This window comes from Delphinus delphis, chromosome 1 (genome assembly GCF_949987515.2).
Source record: "Delphinus delphis chromosome 1, mDelDel1.2, whole genome shotgun sequence".
NCBI lineage: Eukaryota > Metazoa > Chordata > Mammalia > Artiodactyla > Delphinidae > Delphinus > Delphinus delphis.
In genome coordinates, this window is record NC_082683.1 from 151,737,024 (window position 1) to 151,757,176 (window position 20,153).

The following is a 20,153-nucleotide window of genomic DNA, read 5'->3' on the forward strand; positions in this document are numbered from 1 at the left end:
ATGAATGGAAGGGTAGATGGATGTAACAGATAAATAAAGTTGTCTTGGTATCTCTTTTTTTCTCCATCTTTCTGTTTCTCTCCATCTGTGTAGGCACTCAGGAAACAGGCAGTGGCCCAGATTATGTCACCCAATCAGATTATTGACACGTCTCTTTTTGTGACTGAATGATTGATATTTTTCCTCCTCACTTGCAGGGGCCCAGACACCATGCCACAACCCTGCAGAACTGACATTGCCAGGAAGTAGAAGACTTCCTTGTTTCCTCTGTCCCCCATCCTCACCATGTCTTCGACTCAGGGCAGTGGGGATCACTGGAAGTCACTGGAGTCTGTGGGCATCAGCCGCAAAGAGCTGGCCATGGCCGAAGCCCTGCAGATGGAGTATGATGCTCTGTCCCGGCTTCGGCACGACAAGGAGGAAAGCAGAGCCAAGCAGAGCACAGACCCCTCTCTCATCAGCTGGGATGAGCCTGTCCTAGACTTCTACAGCAAGCCAGCGGGAAGGCGGAAGGACCTCAAGCTCTTACGTGGTCTCTCTGGCTCTGACCCTACCCTCAATTACAACTCGCTCTCCCCACAGGAAGGGCTGCCCAACCACTCTACCTCCCAGGGCTCCCAGCCTGGCCCAGATCCCTGGCCCAAAGCCTCCCTGGCCGGAGACTATCTCTACATTTTTGATGGTTCAGATAGGGGGCTCTCTTTGTCCCCAGGACTGGGAGACACAGACGACTCTTTGAAGAAACTGTCCCCACCTCCTCTGCCTCCCCGAGTCTGTATCTGGGACACTCCTCCCCTGCCTCCCAGAAAGGGGTCCCCCTCATCCTCCAAGATCTCCCGGCCCAATGACATCAACACTTTTTCTTTGGTCGAACAACCTCCAGGCAAACTGCTGGGGCATCAGCTCCTAGAAGAGGAAGAGGAGCTGGGAGGTGGGGGTCCAGGGCGCCTACTGGGGTCCATGGACTACGACGGTATCAATGATGCCATTACACGGCTCAACTTGAAGTCAACCTATGATGCAGAGATGCTGCGGGACGCCACCAGGGGCTGGAAGGAGGGCCGGGGACTCCTGAACTTTGGCAAGGACACTCCTGGAAAACCTGTGGCCCGGAGCAAGACCATGCCCCCTCAGGTGCCCCCCCGCACCTACACCTCCCGCTACGCCAACCGGAAAAATGGGACATCTGGCAAGAACCTCCAGATTTCTGCAGCTCCGGTGAGGACCTGATTATGTTTCTTCTGTCCCCTTTCCCCTTGTCATTCAGAAATAGAGTCCCCCTTTCTTCTTTGCTGTCCAAACCACAATCTGCTCCACACTCACCCCTTCAGTCCTCTCCTGCCCTCTGCTTCTGACATTGGGCCCCCGGGCCGTGGTGGGGGAGGGAAGAGGGACACTAATAGAGAAGGCTCCTTTTCAGGGCTAGTTTTGTGTATCTTGGCCAAATGGTCCTTCTGGGGGCAGGCGTTTTGGAATACCCACTTCGTGATATAAGGACAGAACTGGGATGAGGGGATACACTGTTGACGGCATGGCCGAATGGCCTTGTGCACTGGGGTGGGTTCCTTCTGCTTTCTGACTTTCTGCTCTGCCAAAAATGCTGCGTGGTGATGAGGTTCCGTCATGATACTAACCGATGTTTAGTGCTCACTAAGTCCCAGACCCTGGTCCAGACCCCTCAGCAGCCCTGCCTAATGATCCGCAGTGGCTAGCCCTGCTGTGTCTCATCCCAAAGCTCCATTGTTCTCACTCGCTAGCTCGCTGGCTCTCTCTGCGTCACTCCCTCTGTCTCTCTCCCTCCCTTTGTCTCTCCCCCTCTGTCTCTCTCCTCCCTGTCCTCGTGTGTGTGCCCCCGCACATCTCTCTCATTGTGATAAAATATACATACCATAAAATTTACTATCTTAACCAACTGTAAGTATACAGTTCAGTGGCATTAAGTACATTCCCACCGTTGTGCAATCCTCCCCATCATCCGTCTCTTTTCACGGTGAAAATGTTAAGAAAAAAGTGTGCAGTATGACAGTAATTATTTCACTTTTATCGGTATATAGTATAAAATAGAAAACTCTCTGCACAGAAGCATGGCGTAGGTTCCAGGGCAGCTTTGATCTTTTTCTGGTTTAAAAAGTGTCAGCAACATCTCCATGGGCGGGACCTGAAGCCTGCTTTGTGTTTTGCACTTGGAAACCCTGACCCCAGGGGAGTCAAGAGGCACCCCTGTGGCTGATGAGTTCTGTCCTGACAGCTTTCCACCTCATTCCCTCCCTGTTTCCTCCTTATCCATTGTCTAAGGGACACTGGGGCTTTCCCACCTTGTGTCCCAGCAGTTGGGATCCTTCACAACTCTGGAAAAGCCACGTGGTCCTTCCTTCCTGTGCTTCGGCTAAGAGAGTCGCCCAGAGCAGAGGCAGCTCCTGGGTTAAGTCACAGCTCTAGAGCGCAGGGCTTTTTAAAGGACTTGCTCTGAGAGGTGGGGCTGTTCCTGCTATTTATAGGGACAGGGAGATTCTGTTCTGCACAGCTGGGCCTGCTTGCGCAGCGGCAGGCCACCCTGGTAGGTGGTCATCTCTGTGGCTCGCTCTCCTGCTTCCCCCCCACTCCCTCGCCCTTCCCCCATCCCCTGTGTGTTATCAGAGTTCTGGGAGGGAGCTTGGTCCAGAGTCTCCTTGAAGAAGCTAGGGCAAAGCAAAAAGCCCTTGCCAGTTCTTAGGGGGAAATGCGGCCTTGGTCTTCCCCACCCCAGCTTGGTGCGGGGGCTCATCCCGCTGGGAGGGGCGGCCCCTTGGGCTCTCGACCCATACCACCGCCCCGCCTTCGCCGGGCTTCCAGCCGGAGGGACCCACCTTATCCCAGGCCTGTGGAGCCAGCTAAGGAAATGGTTGGCTCCAAATGCCAGCCTGGTACCCCTGCTGCCAGCCTCTGCCCTGCAGATCCCCCCAGCCAGCATCGGGCGATGCCATCAGGGCCTGCCAGCAGGGCAAACGTAAGTGGCTTTTGTTTTCTTATGGAGCCAGTGAGTGGTACTGAAAGGCATGAAAGTGGCCTTCAGCCACCCCTCTGTTCTCCACTCTCCTGCCTTCCCCTCCTCTTGCTGTCTCTCTGTCTCTGTCTGTCTCTGTTGCTCTCTCTATCGCTCTCACTTTTGTGGGTTAGCTGCTGACAGTGGTACTATTGTTTTGACTGGGACACAGGCATGAACTTGGCAGAGCCAGGGCCTCCCATGCCAACTGCCCCCACGGCTACCCTCCCCTCTCTGCACCCGCTCCATGCTCACCCAGGGGAGCAAGGCCAATGAGAGAGGGTCACTCAGAGGAAACAATCTGGATATTCAAATGAGGAGCTCAGTTGCTGCCATCTGCCCCGAGGGGGCGAGGAGGACAGGAGAATAGCCAGGGGGAGGCTGAGAGGTGAGGCGTTGCGTGTGTGCACACTGGCTCCCCGGAAGTATCCGCCTTTACCGGATGCAGGCCGGCCCTCTGTCAGAGCTGTCACCTCACTCCCTTGCAGTGGCCTCCCTGGTGGCTCTGGGCAGGCAGGCCGAAACCTGCCACGCACCAGCTCCTCCCTGCGGCTGTGCTGCAGGCCTTGTTCGAGGGCTGCTTTAGAACTCCTCATGGGTGACTGAAAACAGCTCTGTGGTGGGAGACAGTTTGAGGTCTTGTCTGTGAGAACCCCACCAGCACACACATGTTCTTGGACAGGAAGTGGGGCCCAGGAAGGCTTCCTGACATTCCAGCTCTTGGGGACCAGAAGACTTGAGAGCCAGGAGGAGCTAAGCCTTCTTCCCGGTTCTTTCCTGCCCAGAAAGCTGCTTTGACGCTCTCTTCCTCAAGTAGTGCTTACTGGGAACGCACATGTGTCTGAGTCATTGCCTCCATTCACAGTCTCTCGGTCTCTCTCTGAGTTGGGTCCCTGGGGCTTACTGTGGATGTTGGAGCTTTGCCCAGGGCTCAGCTTCCCTGGGGACGGTTTGGGCAACCCCTTGCTCTGGCCTCAGTGGTGGGACGGGGAACAACAGCTGTCTGCTCAGCTCCCCTCCACGCCTCTGGGAGCATCCCCCAGAAAGCCAGCCCCACGGCCCAGCGTGCCGGGAACCACCTGACCTGCAGGGTTGAGCTTATTAGACACTGGCCTCTCGGGAAGGAGGTTCGGCCACACTCATGTCCATCCCACCCAGGCTTCCAGACTCAGCTAAGGCATCAAGCACTCTTTCACCTTGGCTCTTGGTCTGCCAGGACGGCAGATAAATATATTCCTGGATTTCCCACATGTTTTTTTATGCCCCTTTCACTGGAAAGTCTTTACACCTAGAGTTTAAGAGTTTAGGCCTAGGAGCCTGTGGGAAGGGGATGGCATGAGGGAAAAGGCACTGAGTAAGTTGCTCTTCTCTTAAAGGTGGGCTCCCGGCCCCACGCCATCGCCAATGGCCATGAGTTGTTTGAGGTCTCAGAGGAGAGAGATGAGGAAGTTGCTGCATTCTGCCACATGCTGGATATGTAAGAGTTAAAGACTGGGGGGTTGGGGAGGGTTGTGGGCGCTGGGGAGGAGAGTCACCCCTTTCAGAACTTTCTAGGGAGGAAGAAGAGCCATATTTAATACATCTCAATTTACAACTATGGGATGCTTCCTGCAACTGGTATTTGCAGGCTTTTTGGAATCTTAGAAGTTTCACACTTTGGACAAAATTCAGGAAACCTCGATCTAACAGTCAAATTGTTCCAATCACTTCAGGCTCAGTTGCCTTTAGGAACAAACACACCCCAGATGGAGATAAGAGTGTAATCTTATCTGGGGCTAAAAGAGAAAGGAAGTGGAAAATTTTTCCGTGGAAAGCTGTGTGGTTTTAAAACTATCCTTAATGTTCAACTCAGCTTGGGAAACATTTTGCAACTGTAACAGATGTATCAAGAACAGGGTTTCCCCCAGCTGCTTCCCCACTGCCCCCATCCTGGCCCACAGACCCACGGGCTGAGTGGGGACAGAGGGGTCCTTGGGCCTCAGGACGGGAGGTCCCAGCAGGCCTCTTGTTGACCATTCTCTTCTGAAGGCACAGCGACGGTCCTTCTCCCTCTCTTCCTGCACAGCCTCCGATCTGGCTCTGATGTCCAAGACTACTCCCTCACTGGGTATGTCTGGAGCACTGTCACCCCAAGCCCAGAGCACCTCGGGGATGAGGTTAACCTGAAGGTGACCGTGTTGTGTGACAGCCTGCGGGAGCCGCTCACTTTTACCTGCAACTGTAAGTTAGTGGGGAGTCGGTGTGAGCATCCCTAAAGGTGGGGCAGGGGTGACGGTGTTTTGACTGTGTGGGGTCTTTTGCCGTCGATTCCCAACCCCAAACTGTGTGTTTGCCTGCTTTATCTGGTTGTTGATGGCTCTGGGGGACGGGATCGGGATGAACCCCGCCTGCCCCAGTGCCCCCCCTCATTGCTTCCCCTGCCTCTCCCCTTGCAGGTTCCTCCACTGTAGACTTGCTCATTTACCAGACCCTGTGCTATACCCATGATGAACTGAGGGGTGTCGATGTGGGTGACTTCGTGCTAAAGCCCTGTGGGCTGGAGGAATTCCTGCAGAAGTGAGTGCACTGGTGGGGACAAGCGGGCAGGAAGTGGCACCTGCCTTCTAGGTAGTAGGCTTCTGAGGGGGCTTCACCGGGGTGGTGCTGGGCTCGAGGCCTGGGGCTGGCAGCTCCCTGCCAATCCCACAGTCAGGACTCCTGCTTTCTGGGCATACTGTCAGCCACGTCGTACTTCCCCCAGGAGCTCGGTCTTCCAGCGGGGTTGGCTGGCTTCCTGGGCCAAATCTGCTGTGGAAAGAGCTTGGAACTGGGATTAGACAAAGACTAAGTCGTATCTGCTTGCAGACTTCTGCGTGTGGAGGGATGTGTGTGTGGGGGCGGGGGAACTGTGTGGGGTAGCTTCTCCCGCCCTAGATTATGTGTGGGGTCTTTATGGCCAAGGGCTGGAAGAGGACTGGGCAGAAGCGCCCTGTGGAACTAGCGGTAAAAATCCCAGTTGCTCTCTCCTCCCCCTTCCCCTGCTGACAAGCCTTTCCCCCACTGGCATGTGCAGCTGGTTATGCTCCTTACCAAAGGCTCGCCTCCAGCTCCTCTGCATCCAGTGGCAGCAATCCCCTTTCCACTGCCCTGGGACTCTGGGGTGCTGGGGTGGTGGGAAGGGGGACTGGACCCCTCAGGTGGTACAGCTGTGTGGCAGGCTGTAGAGTCAGCCAGAGGCCAGCAGATAAGGAAATAAAGAGAGCTGCTTTCCTCCCTAAGCTTCCAGTTGCCTACTGGCCACTTGGTGAAGCAGATCTTGGGAGCGGGGGAGGAGAGGCCGGTATCTCAGGTCTGAGGGGTGCGTGATGAGGGCCACCACTTGCTCTTTCTCTTATATGCAGGTCTAGATGCAAGGATGGTTGATCTATGGCTAGAGCAGTTCTTGGCTGGTTTCTTTAACCTTAGGGATATTGTGGGCCCTTCCTGGCCTCTGTGCCCTCAACTGGAAAACTGAGAGAAAAGAAGGGGGCAGGGCCCTACGTGGCACACCTCCAGGGAGCACAGTTCAAATGTGTATCGCTCTCCCCTAGGGGAATAGAGGGGGCCCCAGATTCAGGGGCTCCTGGCGCAGAGCACCTGCCACTGTTGTAAGGGAGCAAGGGGCATAATGGGTCACATCAACGCAGCTGGTTTGGGTTCCAGCTGCCACTTGATCGTTGTGGAGCTCTGACCCTCAGCTGCTTCTGTACAATGTAGCAAGGGTTAAATATGAGGATCACCCAACGAGCGATCAGTAAATATTCCCAGGGAAGGACCAGTCCAAAGAGAGGATGCGGATTAGATGGGTACTGTCATTTCCCTTGCAGCCCCCTAGTCCTTGAGCCCCCAAGTCCAGAGGTGGTAGATAAGCCGTCAGCTTCTGACATCTTGCCAAGACTCAGGTGGAGTGTTCCAGGCAAGGTGGAGAAGGATTGTTGGTCCTAGGGTCATGCCTCTCCCACTCTAACTTGAATGCACACAGAGGAAGGCCTTCCACAGAGAAGGTCAAGCAAGTCCCTGGGGGACCTGTGTCCATCACTCTTGGTCCAGGAGCCCCCTCCTCCACCAAGGCTCTTCTCTTCCCTCCCACGCAACAGAAAAGCCCAGACCCCTGAGCACAAGATAGCTGCCTTGGGTTGGGGGTGGAAAGGACCCTCTGGGGGTTCCAGAAAGCTGCTAGTTCCCAAGGAGGCCCTGTGTTTCCTACCCTTGCTTAGAAAAGGGACTGACGCTGAGGGGGAGTGGCGGGTCCAGGATGCAGGCTGCTCTCAGATAAGAACCTTGAGACAGTCCCCGGGGAGGGTTGGGTTTCCTGCCACCTCCCCCACCCCTGACGTACTCTTCCTTCCTCCCAGGGCACTCCTACCAGCCCCACCCCACAGCCCAGCCTCTCCCACCCCCAGGTTTTGACTGCAGCTCAGTCTTAGCAGGTTGGGGTCTAAATCAGAGGCTTGGCGCCTCCGGATGTGGAAAACCCACTTACGTCCTAGCTGGACTCGACTGGCCTCCGGCCCAGGCACCTCTGCTGGCTTCTGCACAGAGCCCTATGCTTTGCTCCTTTCCTCTCCATTTCTGGCCTAGATTCCCAGCTCTGCTGAGGAAGGAAGTCCCTTTCCGGCTTCTGTTACCCAGCTGCTGGGACATGGCCCAGGCCTGCAGTGCTGGCCTGCAAGTGGGACTCAGCCTGCCCCTTCTCCTCGGCTTCCTTTCTGCCTAAGGTGTGATCTGGAGGGAGGAAGGGGCTGGATCACCGAGGGACTCCCTAAGCCGCCTTCTCTGAAACTTGGGGGTGGGGCGGGGGTCTCACCTGAGCAGTGGGAATAGCATGCTGGTAGTCTGTAGAGATTTACCTTGTTATTCACCATCGCAGGAGCCACAGAGGGAGGTGAGAAGCAGCACTTTGGTGGGTTAGGGATGATAGACCTGGAATCTTGGTGGCTTTGGTTGGTTGGTCCCAGCACCCAGTTGGTCATGGTGGGGGATGTGAGACTTAGGATCACAGTGTTGGGGGGATAGTGTCACCCATTGAGCTCCACACCCAAGCCTGAGCACAGGCTGGCTTCTTTTGTGTCCTGTGTACCAAAGCCAAGAGGATGGGGTTTAAACACTGCCCCTGAGAAATCTCTTTGTTCTCCACTCCCTCCAGAAGTTCCCGCCCCTAGAGTGAACCAGTGATAATGGTAATAAATACCTAGGAAAGTCATTGTTTTTACAGACCAAGGGTTAAATGTAATAGGTGGCATTTCTTTAGACAGACCTCTGTTTCTTTCCCCAAGCTCTACCGTGACATCTCCTAAGAGCTAAGGTAGGGGTACATGACAGGTATACTCCCCCTTCACCTTTCCTCCCCCTTCCTCCTGTTTCTCTCTCCCTGAGGCTAAGGTATGCATTTCCCTTGAAAGTCCCAGTGAGCCCCCAGAATGCTAATGGCCTTGTCCCCCTGTCCCACCAGCAAGCACGCCCTGGGCAGCCACGAGTATATTCAATACTGTCGAAAGTTTGACATCGACATTCGGCTACAGCTGATGGAGCAGAAAGCTGTACGCGGTGACCTGGCCCGGACGGTTCGTGTGTGGTGGGGAGGCTGATGGCTGCGTGGGGATGGGGAGGTAGTGGGCAGAGGGTGATATGGAATACCTTGGGCGGACATGGGGCAGTAGCACTGCGCTGTGATACAGGCACCACCCTTCTCTGAATAGGGCACTTCTTACACAGGTGAATGATGACCAGAGCCCCTCCACCTTGAACTACCTCATCCATCTGCAAGAGAGGCCGGTCAAGCAGACCATCAGCAGGTGAGAGTGGGCACCATCTCGGATGTGGCCCAAGCCCGAACCGTGAGGGGACCCTAGCAGATACCCTTGCTTGCCTTTATGCCAGGGCCAGGGGTTCTTGCAGGTGTTGGGGCCCAAGAGTCTTAGAGGAGAAGATCCCCACTTCAGGGTATGTGACATCTCTTCCCTCTAGTCCTTTGCCACATTCTCCAGGTAGAAGGTAGCCAACTAGAAAGGACTTGCCGGCCTTCAGTCTTCATGGGACCTAAGGGAAGAGTGGGAACCCCTTTAAGCCAGAGTCTGATTCCTGAGCTGTGGAGAAGGAGGGAGAGGATGGGTCTTCCAGTACACTGGGTCTGTTCTGACATCTTCTATGACCTTTCCCTGTCCCCAACTCCCCAGGCAGGCCCTGAGTCTTCTGTTTGACACTTACCACAATGAGGTGGATGCCTTCCTGTTGGCTGATGTGAGTACAAATTCTGGGGCTGGCCCAGCTGCCCAACGCTCCTCCCTTCCTCTCCTCCCGTCCTCCTGGGATCAGCTCACACTGGGGATCTGGAGTAGATACTGAAAATCTATTAGCAGAGCACTTTTTTTCATTCCCCTAGCACATGGGCAAACCACGACTGCCAGCTCTTGGGCAGCTGGCCAGTGTGTATAGAAGGGTTGTGCTCCTCTGTAGAAGTAGGTCAGGAACCATGCCCTGATCCTATCTCTGGAGTAGGGCATCTTCAAAGCTAAGGGACATAGAGCTGTCGCCCTGCTGCTGAACTTGAGCGTGCACTGGAGTGTGCGTCCTGTGAGCAGGGCCCAGGAACCCCTGATTTGAGAGGTTCTGATGTGCTGGTGTCACAGGTGGAAAATCGTCAGAGGTAGAGGGTCCCAAAGGTAGGGAAGGGCCAGGACTCTCCTTACGTGGATTCACATGGAGTTTTAAGCCTCAAAACCATGAGAATAAACATTTGCTCCACATGTCGTGAAGTTGAAGAAAATCAGACAGTGACCTTCAAAAACAATCCCTGTCTCACTGATCCTGTTATAGTGGTTACATCCTTTTGGGAGAGTTCAGCTTTGTATCTAGCTCAGCCCTCCACCGACTACCAGAATCCCTTCTCTAGCAGCCTCTGCTTGAAAATTTACTGTGATGAGAGGGGAGTTCTCTGAACACCTTTTTTTGCACTAGTCTGGCCCTCTGTTAATGGCTACTGTGGATGGAGAAGCATAAGAATTGTCTTAGCCTTCAGGGGCTTGTGTTCCTGCCAGAAAAATGGAATAGTAACGTAAAGCTATTAGTAGACAGAACAGGTTGGTAATGAGTTAATCAGGGGCTCTTGGAGAGTGTTAGAGAGGGGAACTGTCCAGGGAAGGCTTGGGGAAGGAGGGTGGAGTTTAGCTGGTCCGTGATTTGCATTTACTTAGGTAGTCAGGGTAGGACAGGTAAGGGGATTCCAAATGAGAAAACTGCAGGAGCCAAAGTGCAGAGGGCAGGGCATGGCCATGGTCTGAGATGAGACCCATCTGGACATTCTTGACAGTAGTAGGAGAAATAAGGCTGCGTGGGCAAGTGGGCCCTCAGTGTGATCTCTTTGGTCCCCCTGCTAGTCCCTGTGGATTGATTTTATTAAAACTGCATGTCTCTGGGGGAGACCCTGCATGTGTTTGTATAGTATAAGCAGACTGTAGCGGACAGAGGGAGGCTGGGAATAAGAGGAGTTCAGGCAGCATGGCTGAAAGCGCTGGGGAACGTGGGCTTGGCTCCTTTAATTCAGCAGGAGCTGTGTGTGGTTCACTAATGCTGGATGTTTGAAAATAAAGCATGGATTCCACTGGTTACTCCTGAGAGTCATAGGCCGCTACTCCTGCCGGCTCATTCCTTCAACACTGTGGGTGCTGGAGGTTGAGTGCTAGCCTGCCAGCCTCACTAGGCCGCCTCCCACAGGGCGACTTTCCACTGAAGGCCGACAGGGTGGTCCAGTCTGTCAAGGCCATCTGCAACGCCCTAGCCGCTGTGGAAACCCCTGAGATCACCAACGCTCTCAACCAGCTGCCCCCCTGCCCTTCCCGAATGAAGCCTAAAATTCAGAAGGTAACGGGGCCCAGAGCACTAGCGTGGGGAAGGAGGAGAGGAAAATTCCCCGGAAACCAGGTGACTAGGTGTCCACTTACTAAAAGGCTCTTCTCTCAACCTCCATCTTTTATGTTTGAACATTCAGTCACAGAGTTTTGGGGAGATAGCTGCCAAGTCTGTCACCTCTTGCTGAGGATGAGAGTGGGCTAGGATCTCCCCCCGGGACTGACTGCCGGGATCCCAGGCCAGCAGAGGCTTTGTTCACAGTCACTGCGGCGCTGCCTGCCAGTTTTCATACCCAGCAGGGTGCAAGACCAAAATCTGCCCCGAGCCGGGGATTTGGGACTCCGCAATGGGGGCTGTGTGCTGTGCAGACGGGGCCAGCCAGCACGATAGGTGCTGTGATCTGTAGTGGGGTAGCCTGAGGGCTGGCGTGTTTCATTTGGGTGGACACGGTGATTTTATCCTTGGTCTGGTTCACTGTCCCATCACACGAATCTGGTACAAACTGTTACTCTATCCTCCCTGGGGAAACTCTGCTCCTCAAATTTCGGTCCAGTCTGGTCCAGATGAGCACAGCTGTGAAAAGCCCTTCTTCCAGCTGTGACGGAAAAGGCCATGGCCCTGAAGCTCCCCTCCCTCTCCTTTTTCCCCAATAGGATCCCACCGTCTTGGCTGTGAGGGAAAACCGAGGTAAGGGAGCTGCTCTCTTCATCCAGAAGGGGCAGCTGAAAACTGCAGTCTCTGCCCAGATTCCTTTTTCTCCCTGGCCCCTTTGATTTATGGGTCCAGGTCTGCCTCTGTGTGTGTATGTGTTTTCCTATATGAGGCGTGGACGCAGCTGGAGAGCACATTTCTTTCCACAAAATGTTTTCTAGTTATTTTTACTAGTTATTCCTGTGGTGTCCCTGGGAGATGGTGATGAGGCGGTGTAAGTGTGAGGGTAGGCGTGGTGGGGCAGAGTTAGCCCTGGGTTCCAGATGGAAAAACTTTCACTTGGGTAGGTTGTGAGCTCCTAACCCCTGTGTTTCCAACTTTGAAGGGGCCTGGGGAGATGGTGATAAAGAATTTTTCCCTAGGATTCCCCCTTAAGTCTTGCAAGCAGAATGTTGCCCTACAGAGCTCGTTTCTCTAGGATTCTTGGTCAGTGATTCCCAGTGTTTCAGATTTCGTGGACCAAAAAGCATTATTTTGGGGACCAACATAGAATTATCAGTTTTTATTTTACTAAGCAATGACTTCTTTTAAGTAACTGGTAACTATTATTCCCACTACTTCCTAAAAGAAAGGACATTTTACACTAAATAAGTAGCAATACGTAAAAATAAGGACAATTTTAAAACTGAGGATCTGTCATTTTACGAGAAGCTCGTGACGTGCTCCTGCTTCATCACAGATGGGTGACTGGCATTTGGGGACTACTGTCCGAGGGTATCCCACCTTAGCCAGTGCCATGACAATAAGATGGGGCTTGTTGAAGCCCCACTATTCTTCCTTCTATCCCCTTCCTTTCACAGAGAAGGTTGTGGAAGCCCTGACAGCTGCCATCTTGGACCTGGTGGAGCTGTACTGCAACACGTTCAATGCAGACTTCCAGACAGCGGTGCACGGGAGCCACAAGCATGATCTGGTCCAGGAGGCCTGCCATTTTTCTGGGCCCCTGGCCTTTACGGTCTATGCCACCCACCGTATCCCCATCATCTGGGCTACCAGGTGAGCACTGGGCTGAATGGCCTATAGGGAGCAAGCTGAGTTAGACTTCAGGTGGCTTTTCCTGTCCGCATGTGACCCCACTGTCCTAAATTTAGGATCCGTGGCATTATGGTGCGCTGTGGCTGAGGGGATGAACCCACTGAGAGGGAGACTGACGGGCTGGGACATCCCAGAGGAGAGAGAAAAGGCAGCAGCGGTCAGATCTTGTCACTCCCTCTCAGCGATGGCTGCCTAGGCATCCCTGCCCCCTCCCATCCAAGGCCAGCTGATGGAGACGCTGCGACAGATGGCCGCTTCCCAGATCTGAGTGCATGCCTCACGGCCAATGACTGCACTCCCCTGCAGATGGACAATGGGAGGGGGCGGGGAGGTGGGAGATGACCCTTTGTCTGGAGTTCCCTAGGCCTGCAAGGGTGGGTGGAGGAGGACGTTAACTTGGTAATCCTGAGCTCCTCTCAGGGTCTCCCAGCATCCCAGGCCTGGGGGAATAGGCCTTTGGCTTCACCCGACCCCCTCCCCACCCCCCCCACCCCCCCCAAACCCCCCCCCCCCCCCCCCCCCCGCCTCTTCCCACACCCCCTCCCCCTCCCTTCCCCTTCTCTCTTTGTTCCTCACTTAATGTATTCCTCTGGGCGATTGGCGGAGAACAAAGGAGGCAGCCTGGGAAACCAGGGCCTTCTCTGACCTCTTCTGTCAGGCACCTGTCACGAGCTGCAGGGACTCCCATGTGTTGGCATTCATTTCAGCATATGTCGTTTTTCATCCCCCACGCTTCTCACCTGCGCATGCGCACGTGCGCAGGCGTGCCCCCGGACACCCCATGGGCTGGAGCTGGTTCTAAGGAGGAGGCTGCATGGCTGCTTCCCAATAAAGAAGGGAGAAAAACCGAGGGCTCAGCATGGAACCTGAAACTGGGCAGAGAGATCCAGATCCAGTTGCTTTTCCCGGAGCACACTTCCGCGAACCCGATTTGGCTGTCCTGTCCCTTGACCCCACGTTCCAGTCCCACAGATCAAGAGTCTTACAGGGGAAATGGTGTTTGGCATAGTTTGGGTGACTGCGATGAGGTCTGGGAGCTGAGTGTCCTGACCTACGCCCTTTCTCTTGTAGCTATGAAGAGTTCTACCTCTCCTGCTCCCTCAGCCATGGCGGCAAGGAGCTGTGCAGCCCCCTGCGGACCCGAAGGGTTCACTTCTCCAAGTACCTCTTCCACCTCATCATCTGGGACCAGCAGTAAGACCTCCCGCCAGGCTCCAGTGCCCACTGCAGACCCTCTCAGCCTCCTGAATGCCCAGATTAAACCAGGCTCTGTCACGAACCCTAACCAAACAAGCCATTCAGACTCTTGAGACTCCACTTCCCTATCTTAAATGGGGACAAGTGTAATTTCTACCTCTCAAGTTGTTATGAGTTTCCAATGAGAAGTATCCATAAAGGCTTGTTGTAAACCATGAAGGACCATATAAACATTAGTTTTAATAATAATTCATTGTTTTGATCTTGTCTCCCTTAAAAGGTTTAACTAGTCTGAGGGAGTCTCATCTTCTCCCTTCTTCCTACAGTTCTCATGGAAGAGGGAGATGGCACCATGGTTTCTTTCTCCCTTATAGATCTGGAAGGGCAGGCTGCCTAGAGGGAAGACTAATGGGCTTAGAGCTATAGGAATAAGGCTCTATTTCTAGGTCTGTCTCTAGTCGTATGTTCTCTCTGGCCTCTTTGGGCCTCAGTTTCTCAAACTGTAAAATGGGGACATTTGTTTAACTCAGAGGCAGTTGTGGCACGGAAATGAGGTAAGACAGGTTATAAATAGAAACATGAAAACACAAGCACAAGATAGTATTAACCACCGTTTATTAACAGTAATTTGCTGTCCGGAAGGTAGGCATCAGCCAAGCAAAACAGGAAGGAAATGGAGGCCAGGGTGCCTCGATGGTGACATTGCAGGAGCCTGTGTGCCTCGTGCCTTTTCTGTGCTGCTCCGTCCTCCCTCCAGACAGTCAGCAAGCACCTTGTTTGCTCCCCGCAGCTTCACTTTCCCAGACTGACTTATCTCTGAGTCCTTATGTGCAAAGCAGAGCTGCAAATTCAGTATTTGGAGTGCAGGTTAAAGAGATTGAGGAGGGTCCTTGGGGAGGCCAAGGATACCAAAATAGGTGGATGGAGAGTCTGTGGAAATCCGGGGAGAGGTGGGCCATTTTACAGACGGCCAACGGGAGAGGCAGACCTTTTCTCCTGTCTTCACACGTTTATGATTCTTAGAGCAATAAAGGTATAAATGAAGTCCTTTAATTAAACAATCACCAGAGCAGGAGAGACTCCTTGGAGGCTGAGGATGGCTACATTAAACGGCTCCCGAATTTCACCATCCCCTTGGGATTCTCTGGCCTCAATTACTACGTGCTTTATAGCGCTCCAGCCCAGGCAGACCTCACAATGAGCCTTAGACCCCTTCCCCACGGAGTATCAGAGGTGTGGAAGCAGCCCAGCATGTCCCACCTCAAGCTGCCTGCTCTGTGGTCTCATTCTACTCCCTGTCTGAATCTCCGCCTCAAATCCCATAGGGCTGCTATCCTTCCTAGAGCCTTGTGGAGGGTGTCATGTCAGCGCTGCCCCTCCAGATGCCCCGTGGCACCTTCGTGATCAAGACCAAGGCATGTGGGAGGAGGCAGTACAGTGTAGGCTTTGGGTGCCACCATCCTCTCCTTCTCACCGTAGGTGCAACCTTGGGCAGGTCATTCAACCCAAAAAGGACACGGTAATAGGGCCTACCCTATAGGGTTGTTTGAGAGCAGTTGAGACACTGCAAGTAAAGTACTTGGCACAGTACCTAGTACACGATAAATGCTTTCTTCTTTATCATCTTTGTTGTGTTCTGAGCTCTCTCAGTTCTGGTTTCTCTGTTCCAAGTGACTGGCACAGTGACTGACACATGGGGATGTTTGTGCATGAAAGTACTAAATGTATATAGCTCCGTTCCAGTGCAGTAACCACAGTGTCACATAGCAAAAAGCACCCAGTATATACACACATCACACAAGTGAAGCCATGTTCCCCTTTTCACTGATGAGGAAGCTGAGGTGCAGAGGTGTGAGTAGTTGCCCAAGGTTGTGAGAGGCAGAACCAGGACTGGAACCGGCACATCCCAGGAATGCTGCCCGGAGGAGTCAGCCCCTGTGATGCACTGTTGAGGAATGGGTTGCAGAAGGGAGGAAGTTCAGGGCTACAGCTAACCTACCGGTTGTCCTGACTCACCCCAGGTGAAGGTCCATGGGGGAGGTTTTAGAATACCAGCTATACCCAAGGGCTGAGGAGAAGGGGCCCTTGGTTGGTTCTAGCCATTATAGTTTCAGCTAGAAAGGTTCCTCACTCTCTTTTCCTCTGGATGCCCAGCTGGAAGCCGCTTTTTGGGTGAAAAGAAAGGGATCAGGGCCAACTCCGTCTCCTCTTTGCTGTGGGGTCAGCTGATTGTCTCCCTCACTGTAGCAGCATGGGGTCAGCTAACTCTCAAAATAGGCCCAGCAGCCTCGCTCTGCCACCGTAGCCAAGTCCTGGCCTGGCGTGCACGCTGGCTGCTGGCGGGGTCCTAATTATAGCTGTGGGCCCCCATGGTAGAGGCAGCTGGGACAGAGCAGGGCCCTGCCAGTCTGGCGGGAAGGAGAGAGTGCCTCACTTACGTGGAGATTCCCCTGGAGGAGTGAGGGGCAGCGGTGGAGGGAGGCTGCTTCATCATGAAACTGCTAACCTTGGGGGTGGCCGCCCCGCCTCTGTGCCCTCTGGCATAAAAGCTGCTGGGCCCTGGGCTGGCCAGAAGGGTGTGACAGTATGGACTTTTCCCAGGGACAGCTGCCCCGAAAGGTAATGTGGGTCCTCCCTCTTCCCACAGCTCCCCTCCCCTCTCCACCCACCCCACCCCAGGTCCTTATCCTGAACTTGGAGGGAGTAGCCGGGTGTGATTCAGGCGTGGGAGCACGGGAGAGACTATCTGGGCTTGGGTGCTGGCAAGGGCTTCGGTGTCAGTTCTTTGGGCCCCGCCAGTTTGCTTTCTCACCACCCAGGGACTCAGAGGAGCCCCTTCTTTTTATCCCTTTGGCTTTGAAAATGTTTCGGGGTGAGAACAAACTATTTGCGTCCAGTGGGTTAGGAGAAGAAGGGGACACGGGAGGACAGACAGGTGGGAGGGCCGTGGGGGAGGGTGCGCTGAAGGCGGAGATCATGCTGCCGCTTCCAGGCTGCTCTCAACCGAAAGAGGTGGGGGAGGGTTGGGGATTGTTCAGTGGAGAAGGATTGTCAAAAGGAGCAGCTTCTCGGTGACTCTGCAGAAATCCTAAAACAAGGGAAGGAGTATGGCTGACGGTATGGGGCATGTAGACACCTGAACTCTAGGTGGCCCTGGCCAAGTGAGTTCTGTCTGGTCACTGTGGGTAGCCTCAAAATCAGAGGATGTTTGTCTTACTCTGCCAAGAGGCTGCAAAGACATATAGACTGTGCTCCTGCAGGCATCGAGTGGAGGTTTTGCCTGCAGTTTGGGATCTGTCCTGGTTCTGCAGGAAGGCTTACCCAGGGAGCATATCGGGAGGCCAAGTTCTCAGCCTCATCTTGACTTCCTGGGCCACCTGGCCCTGGAAGCCACAGGGGTGCCGCTTCCTGATTTGGTTTCCTGTCCTCCCTAGGATCTGCTTCCCTGTGCAGGTGAACCGGTTGCCTCGGGAGACCCTGCTGTGTGCCACTCTCTATGCTCTGCCCATCCCCCCACCCGGGAGTTCCTCGGAGTCCAATAAGCAGCGGCGGGTGCCCGAAGCCCTGGGCTGGGTCACTGCTCCGCTCTTCAACTTCAGGCAGTATGTGGGCCCAGGGCAGCTTGGCCTTGGCAGGGAGGAGGGGATAGGGAGAGAGAGGCCTGGCCGCTGCATGGGCCAATGCCCCTTGGGCAGGTTGGCCAGGTGGGGCTCACCGGCAGAGTCCAGAGGGTCCCAGCCCTGGTGGAGAGGACCAAGGCACAGGACTGGTGGCCAGCACAGTTAATGTAATCAAGAGCTACTGGGCAGGACTGGTGGGAAGGGGCATGGACATGCATGCTCAGGCAGCGTCATCTGGTCTTGTCATTGGAAGGACCTTAGAGGTCATCCAGTCCAGCTCTCTACGTCATGAAGGCATCCCTGCCACCAGGTCACCCAGACCAGGGAGGGTGTGGTTAGTTTAGGAAGGCTTCCTGGAGGGGGTGGGTTTTTGTAGGACTTGGAAGAAAGAGAAGGTCGTGGTCTGTGGGGGAGAATGAGAGAGAGGAGTTGGGCAGTGGCTTCAAGCAGAAAAGGCAGAGTTTTGGATAGGGAGAGCGGGAGGAGAACCATCTCCTTAGCGACTGGGTTTGTTGGCTTATCCCACCTTCCATCCTCCTTAGAGTCCTGACCTGTGGCCGGAAGCTTCTGGGCTTATGGCCAGCAACACAGGAAAGCCCCAGTACCCGTTGGAGTGCACCTAATTTCCATCAGCCAGATAGTGTCATCCTGCAGGTGAGACCCCAGCCTCTCCCTCCCACCGACCCATCAGGACCACTCCAGAGTTGGCTCCATGTTTTCCCTTTGAGGTTTGGGCTGGGGCAGTAGGAGAAAGTGCGGAACTTTGCGCGTGGGATGATGAGACTGAAGCAACTAGGTGAACATGGTTAGACCCGGAGTGGGAGGGCAAGTTCTACGGAAGCTATGTCCCGTCTCCTTGAGGTTAGCTGATTTCAAGGAGCCTGAAGGCAGGGTCTGAGACCCTTGCCAACCAGGGCTCAGCTCTTCAGAGTTCCTTATATTGAACCCTAATATTACTAATCTGAGCCATCCCCTCTTGGGGCCCATGCGGAAGCCCTCCCCACAGCCACTCAGTGCTCTAGTGGGGTGGACCCATTCTCTGGGGACAGGAGGAGGAGCTGGTCAGGTCCAAGGTCTAGTTACCGTTTCTGGTTCCTTTTCTTGTGGTCATGAGATGCTTTGGTACGGAATATGGAATATCAAAGTGGATACAGAATGAAAGCTCCAAGAGGCAGGCGTTTTTATCTGTCTTATTTGCTACTCTGTGCCCAGGGCCCAGAACAATGTTCGGTACATATTAGGGTTCAATAAACATTTCTTGAATGAAAGAATGTGGAACTCCCTTTGAGGACTGGCTCCCTGAGCTCTGACATCCATTTTAGAAGGATGAACATGGCAGCAGAGAGCAAGGGAACCCAGCGTTGCAGGCTTCAGAGTTGGCAGAGCTCTCACCTGGCATGTGGTCCCACTTTCCATCAGGCAGTAGTGCCCTCCAAGACCACACTGAAGGCTCCCCAACCTCGGCGTGAGGCTCCCAGTGGCTCAGCCTAATGACGCTTCTGTTCAGAGTTTGGCCTGGGGCCAGTCCCCTCACCTAGATGCATCTCAGCCCAACCTCTTCCTCACTTGACCGTTTTTCTTTCTCTCTCTCTGTTTCCTTCTCATTTTTCGCTGGAAGTTATAGCTGGAAGGGACTTTAGCGATCACCAAGTCCAACAAGGTTATTTTACAGACAAAGAATCTGAGGGTAAGGGAGGGAGGAAGGGAGGCAGGAAGGCTGGTGGGTAAAAGAAGAGCTGGAGACCCAGGTAGGTGGCAGCCCCACCCAGCTTCCTGTTCTCTCTCCTCACTTCCCTGATGTCATCTCCCAGATTGACTTTCCCACCTCAGCCTTCGACATCAAGTTCACCAGCCCCGCTGGAGACAAGTTCAGCCCCCGCTATGAGTTTGGCAGCCTCCGGGAGGAAGACCAACACGTGCTTAAAAACATCATGCAGAAGGAGTCCCTGTACTGGTGAGGCCCAGGGCAACCCCCATGTGTGACTCGGGCCTCTACTAAGTCTCTCGAGTTCTAACTGACCTTCTCTTACCTCCCAGCAGGTCCCTGTCCTCCTGCTTTGGGAGTCAAGGTGGGATAGGGTGGGCACTGCCGCCTAGGCAGGAAGTGGTGGAGAGAGGGCTCTGCAGCCCCCAGACGTTTTTCATGAGCTGACCTTAGGCAAAGTGGAGAGCTCACAGTCAGGATGTTAGATCTGGGAACACCCATCCCCACGATGGGGACTTGGCCCAGAATCAGCTTGCCAAGAGGACCAGAGCTTTGCCCCACCCCCAGATAAGCTGTGTACTATTTGCTGTCCATTGGGGCAGCTGGGCGTTATGCTTACCACCCTGCCCCCACCTCCTGCCCCTTCCACACCCACAGCCTTTGCATTTCTCTGGCCCTGTCACTTTCCAAAAAGGATCAGGTGTCAAGGCAAGCTGGCAGCTGTCAGGGGTAAGCGAGTCCAAGCTGATCTCATCCTTGGGGCTGCCTGTCTCACCAGGGTTGAAGAGGCTGGAGGAGCTGGTGGGATCTGGGCTCCTCCCCGGCCTGCTCTCTCCTATACCTCTCTGGCTCCTGCATGGCCCTTGCATGTGGCGGTTGGGGGAAATGAGAGAGATGGGGCTCATCTCTCTCCCTCGTGTCTCACCCAGGGCAGCCAGAATCACCGAGTGACGGCAGACCTCCCCTGCCCCCATTCCTCTGCTGACCCCTTGCTTCA

General features: G+C 54.3%; 1 protein-coding gene across 1 annotated transcript in view; it reads left to right on the plus strand.

Moving 5' to 3' along the window:
- The first annotated feature begins 261 nt into the window (after positions 1–261).
- The window catches only part of PIK3C2B (phosphatidylinositol-4-phosphate 3-kinase catalytic subunit type 2 beta), a 39,512-nt gene continuing 19,620 nt past the window's right edge, over positions 262–20,153 (plus strand). The window contains exons 1-14 of the mRNA XM_059996159.1: positions 262–1,218; positions 4,399–4,499; positions 5,088–5,242; positions 5,458–5,578; positions 8,493–8,604; positions 8,756–8,835; positions 9,217–9,280; positions 10,754–10,900; positions 11,542–11,575; positions 12,400–12,595; positions 13,706–13,828; positions 17,266–17,433; positions 17,994–18,105; positions 19,263–19,405. Of these exons, the coding sequence (XP_059852142.1) occupies positions 286–1,218; positions 4,399–4,499; positions 5,088–5,242; positions 5,458–5,578; positions 8,493–8,604; positions 8,756–8,835; positions 9,217–9,280; positions 10,754–10,900; positions 11,542–11,575; positions 12,400–12,595; positions 13,706–13,828; positions 17,266–17,433; positions 17,994–18,105; positions 19,263–19,405 (2,489 nt within the window). The 5' untranslated portion in view covers positions 262–285. The remainder of the gene's footprint in view (positions 1,219–4,398; positions 4,500–5,087; positions 5,243–5,457; positions 5,579–8,492; positions 8,605–8,755; positions 8,836–9,216; positions 9,281–10,753; positions 10,901–11,541; positions 11,576–12,399; positions 12,596–13,705; positions 13,829–17,265; positions 17,434–17,993; positions 18,106–19,262; positions 19,406–20,153) is intronic.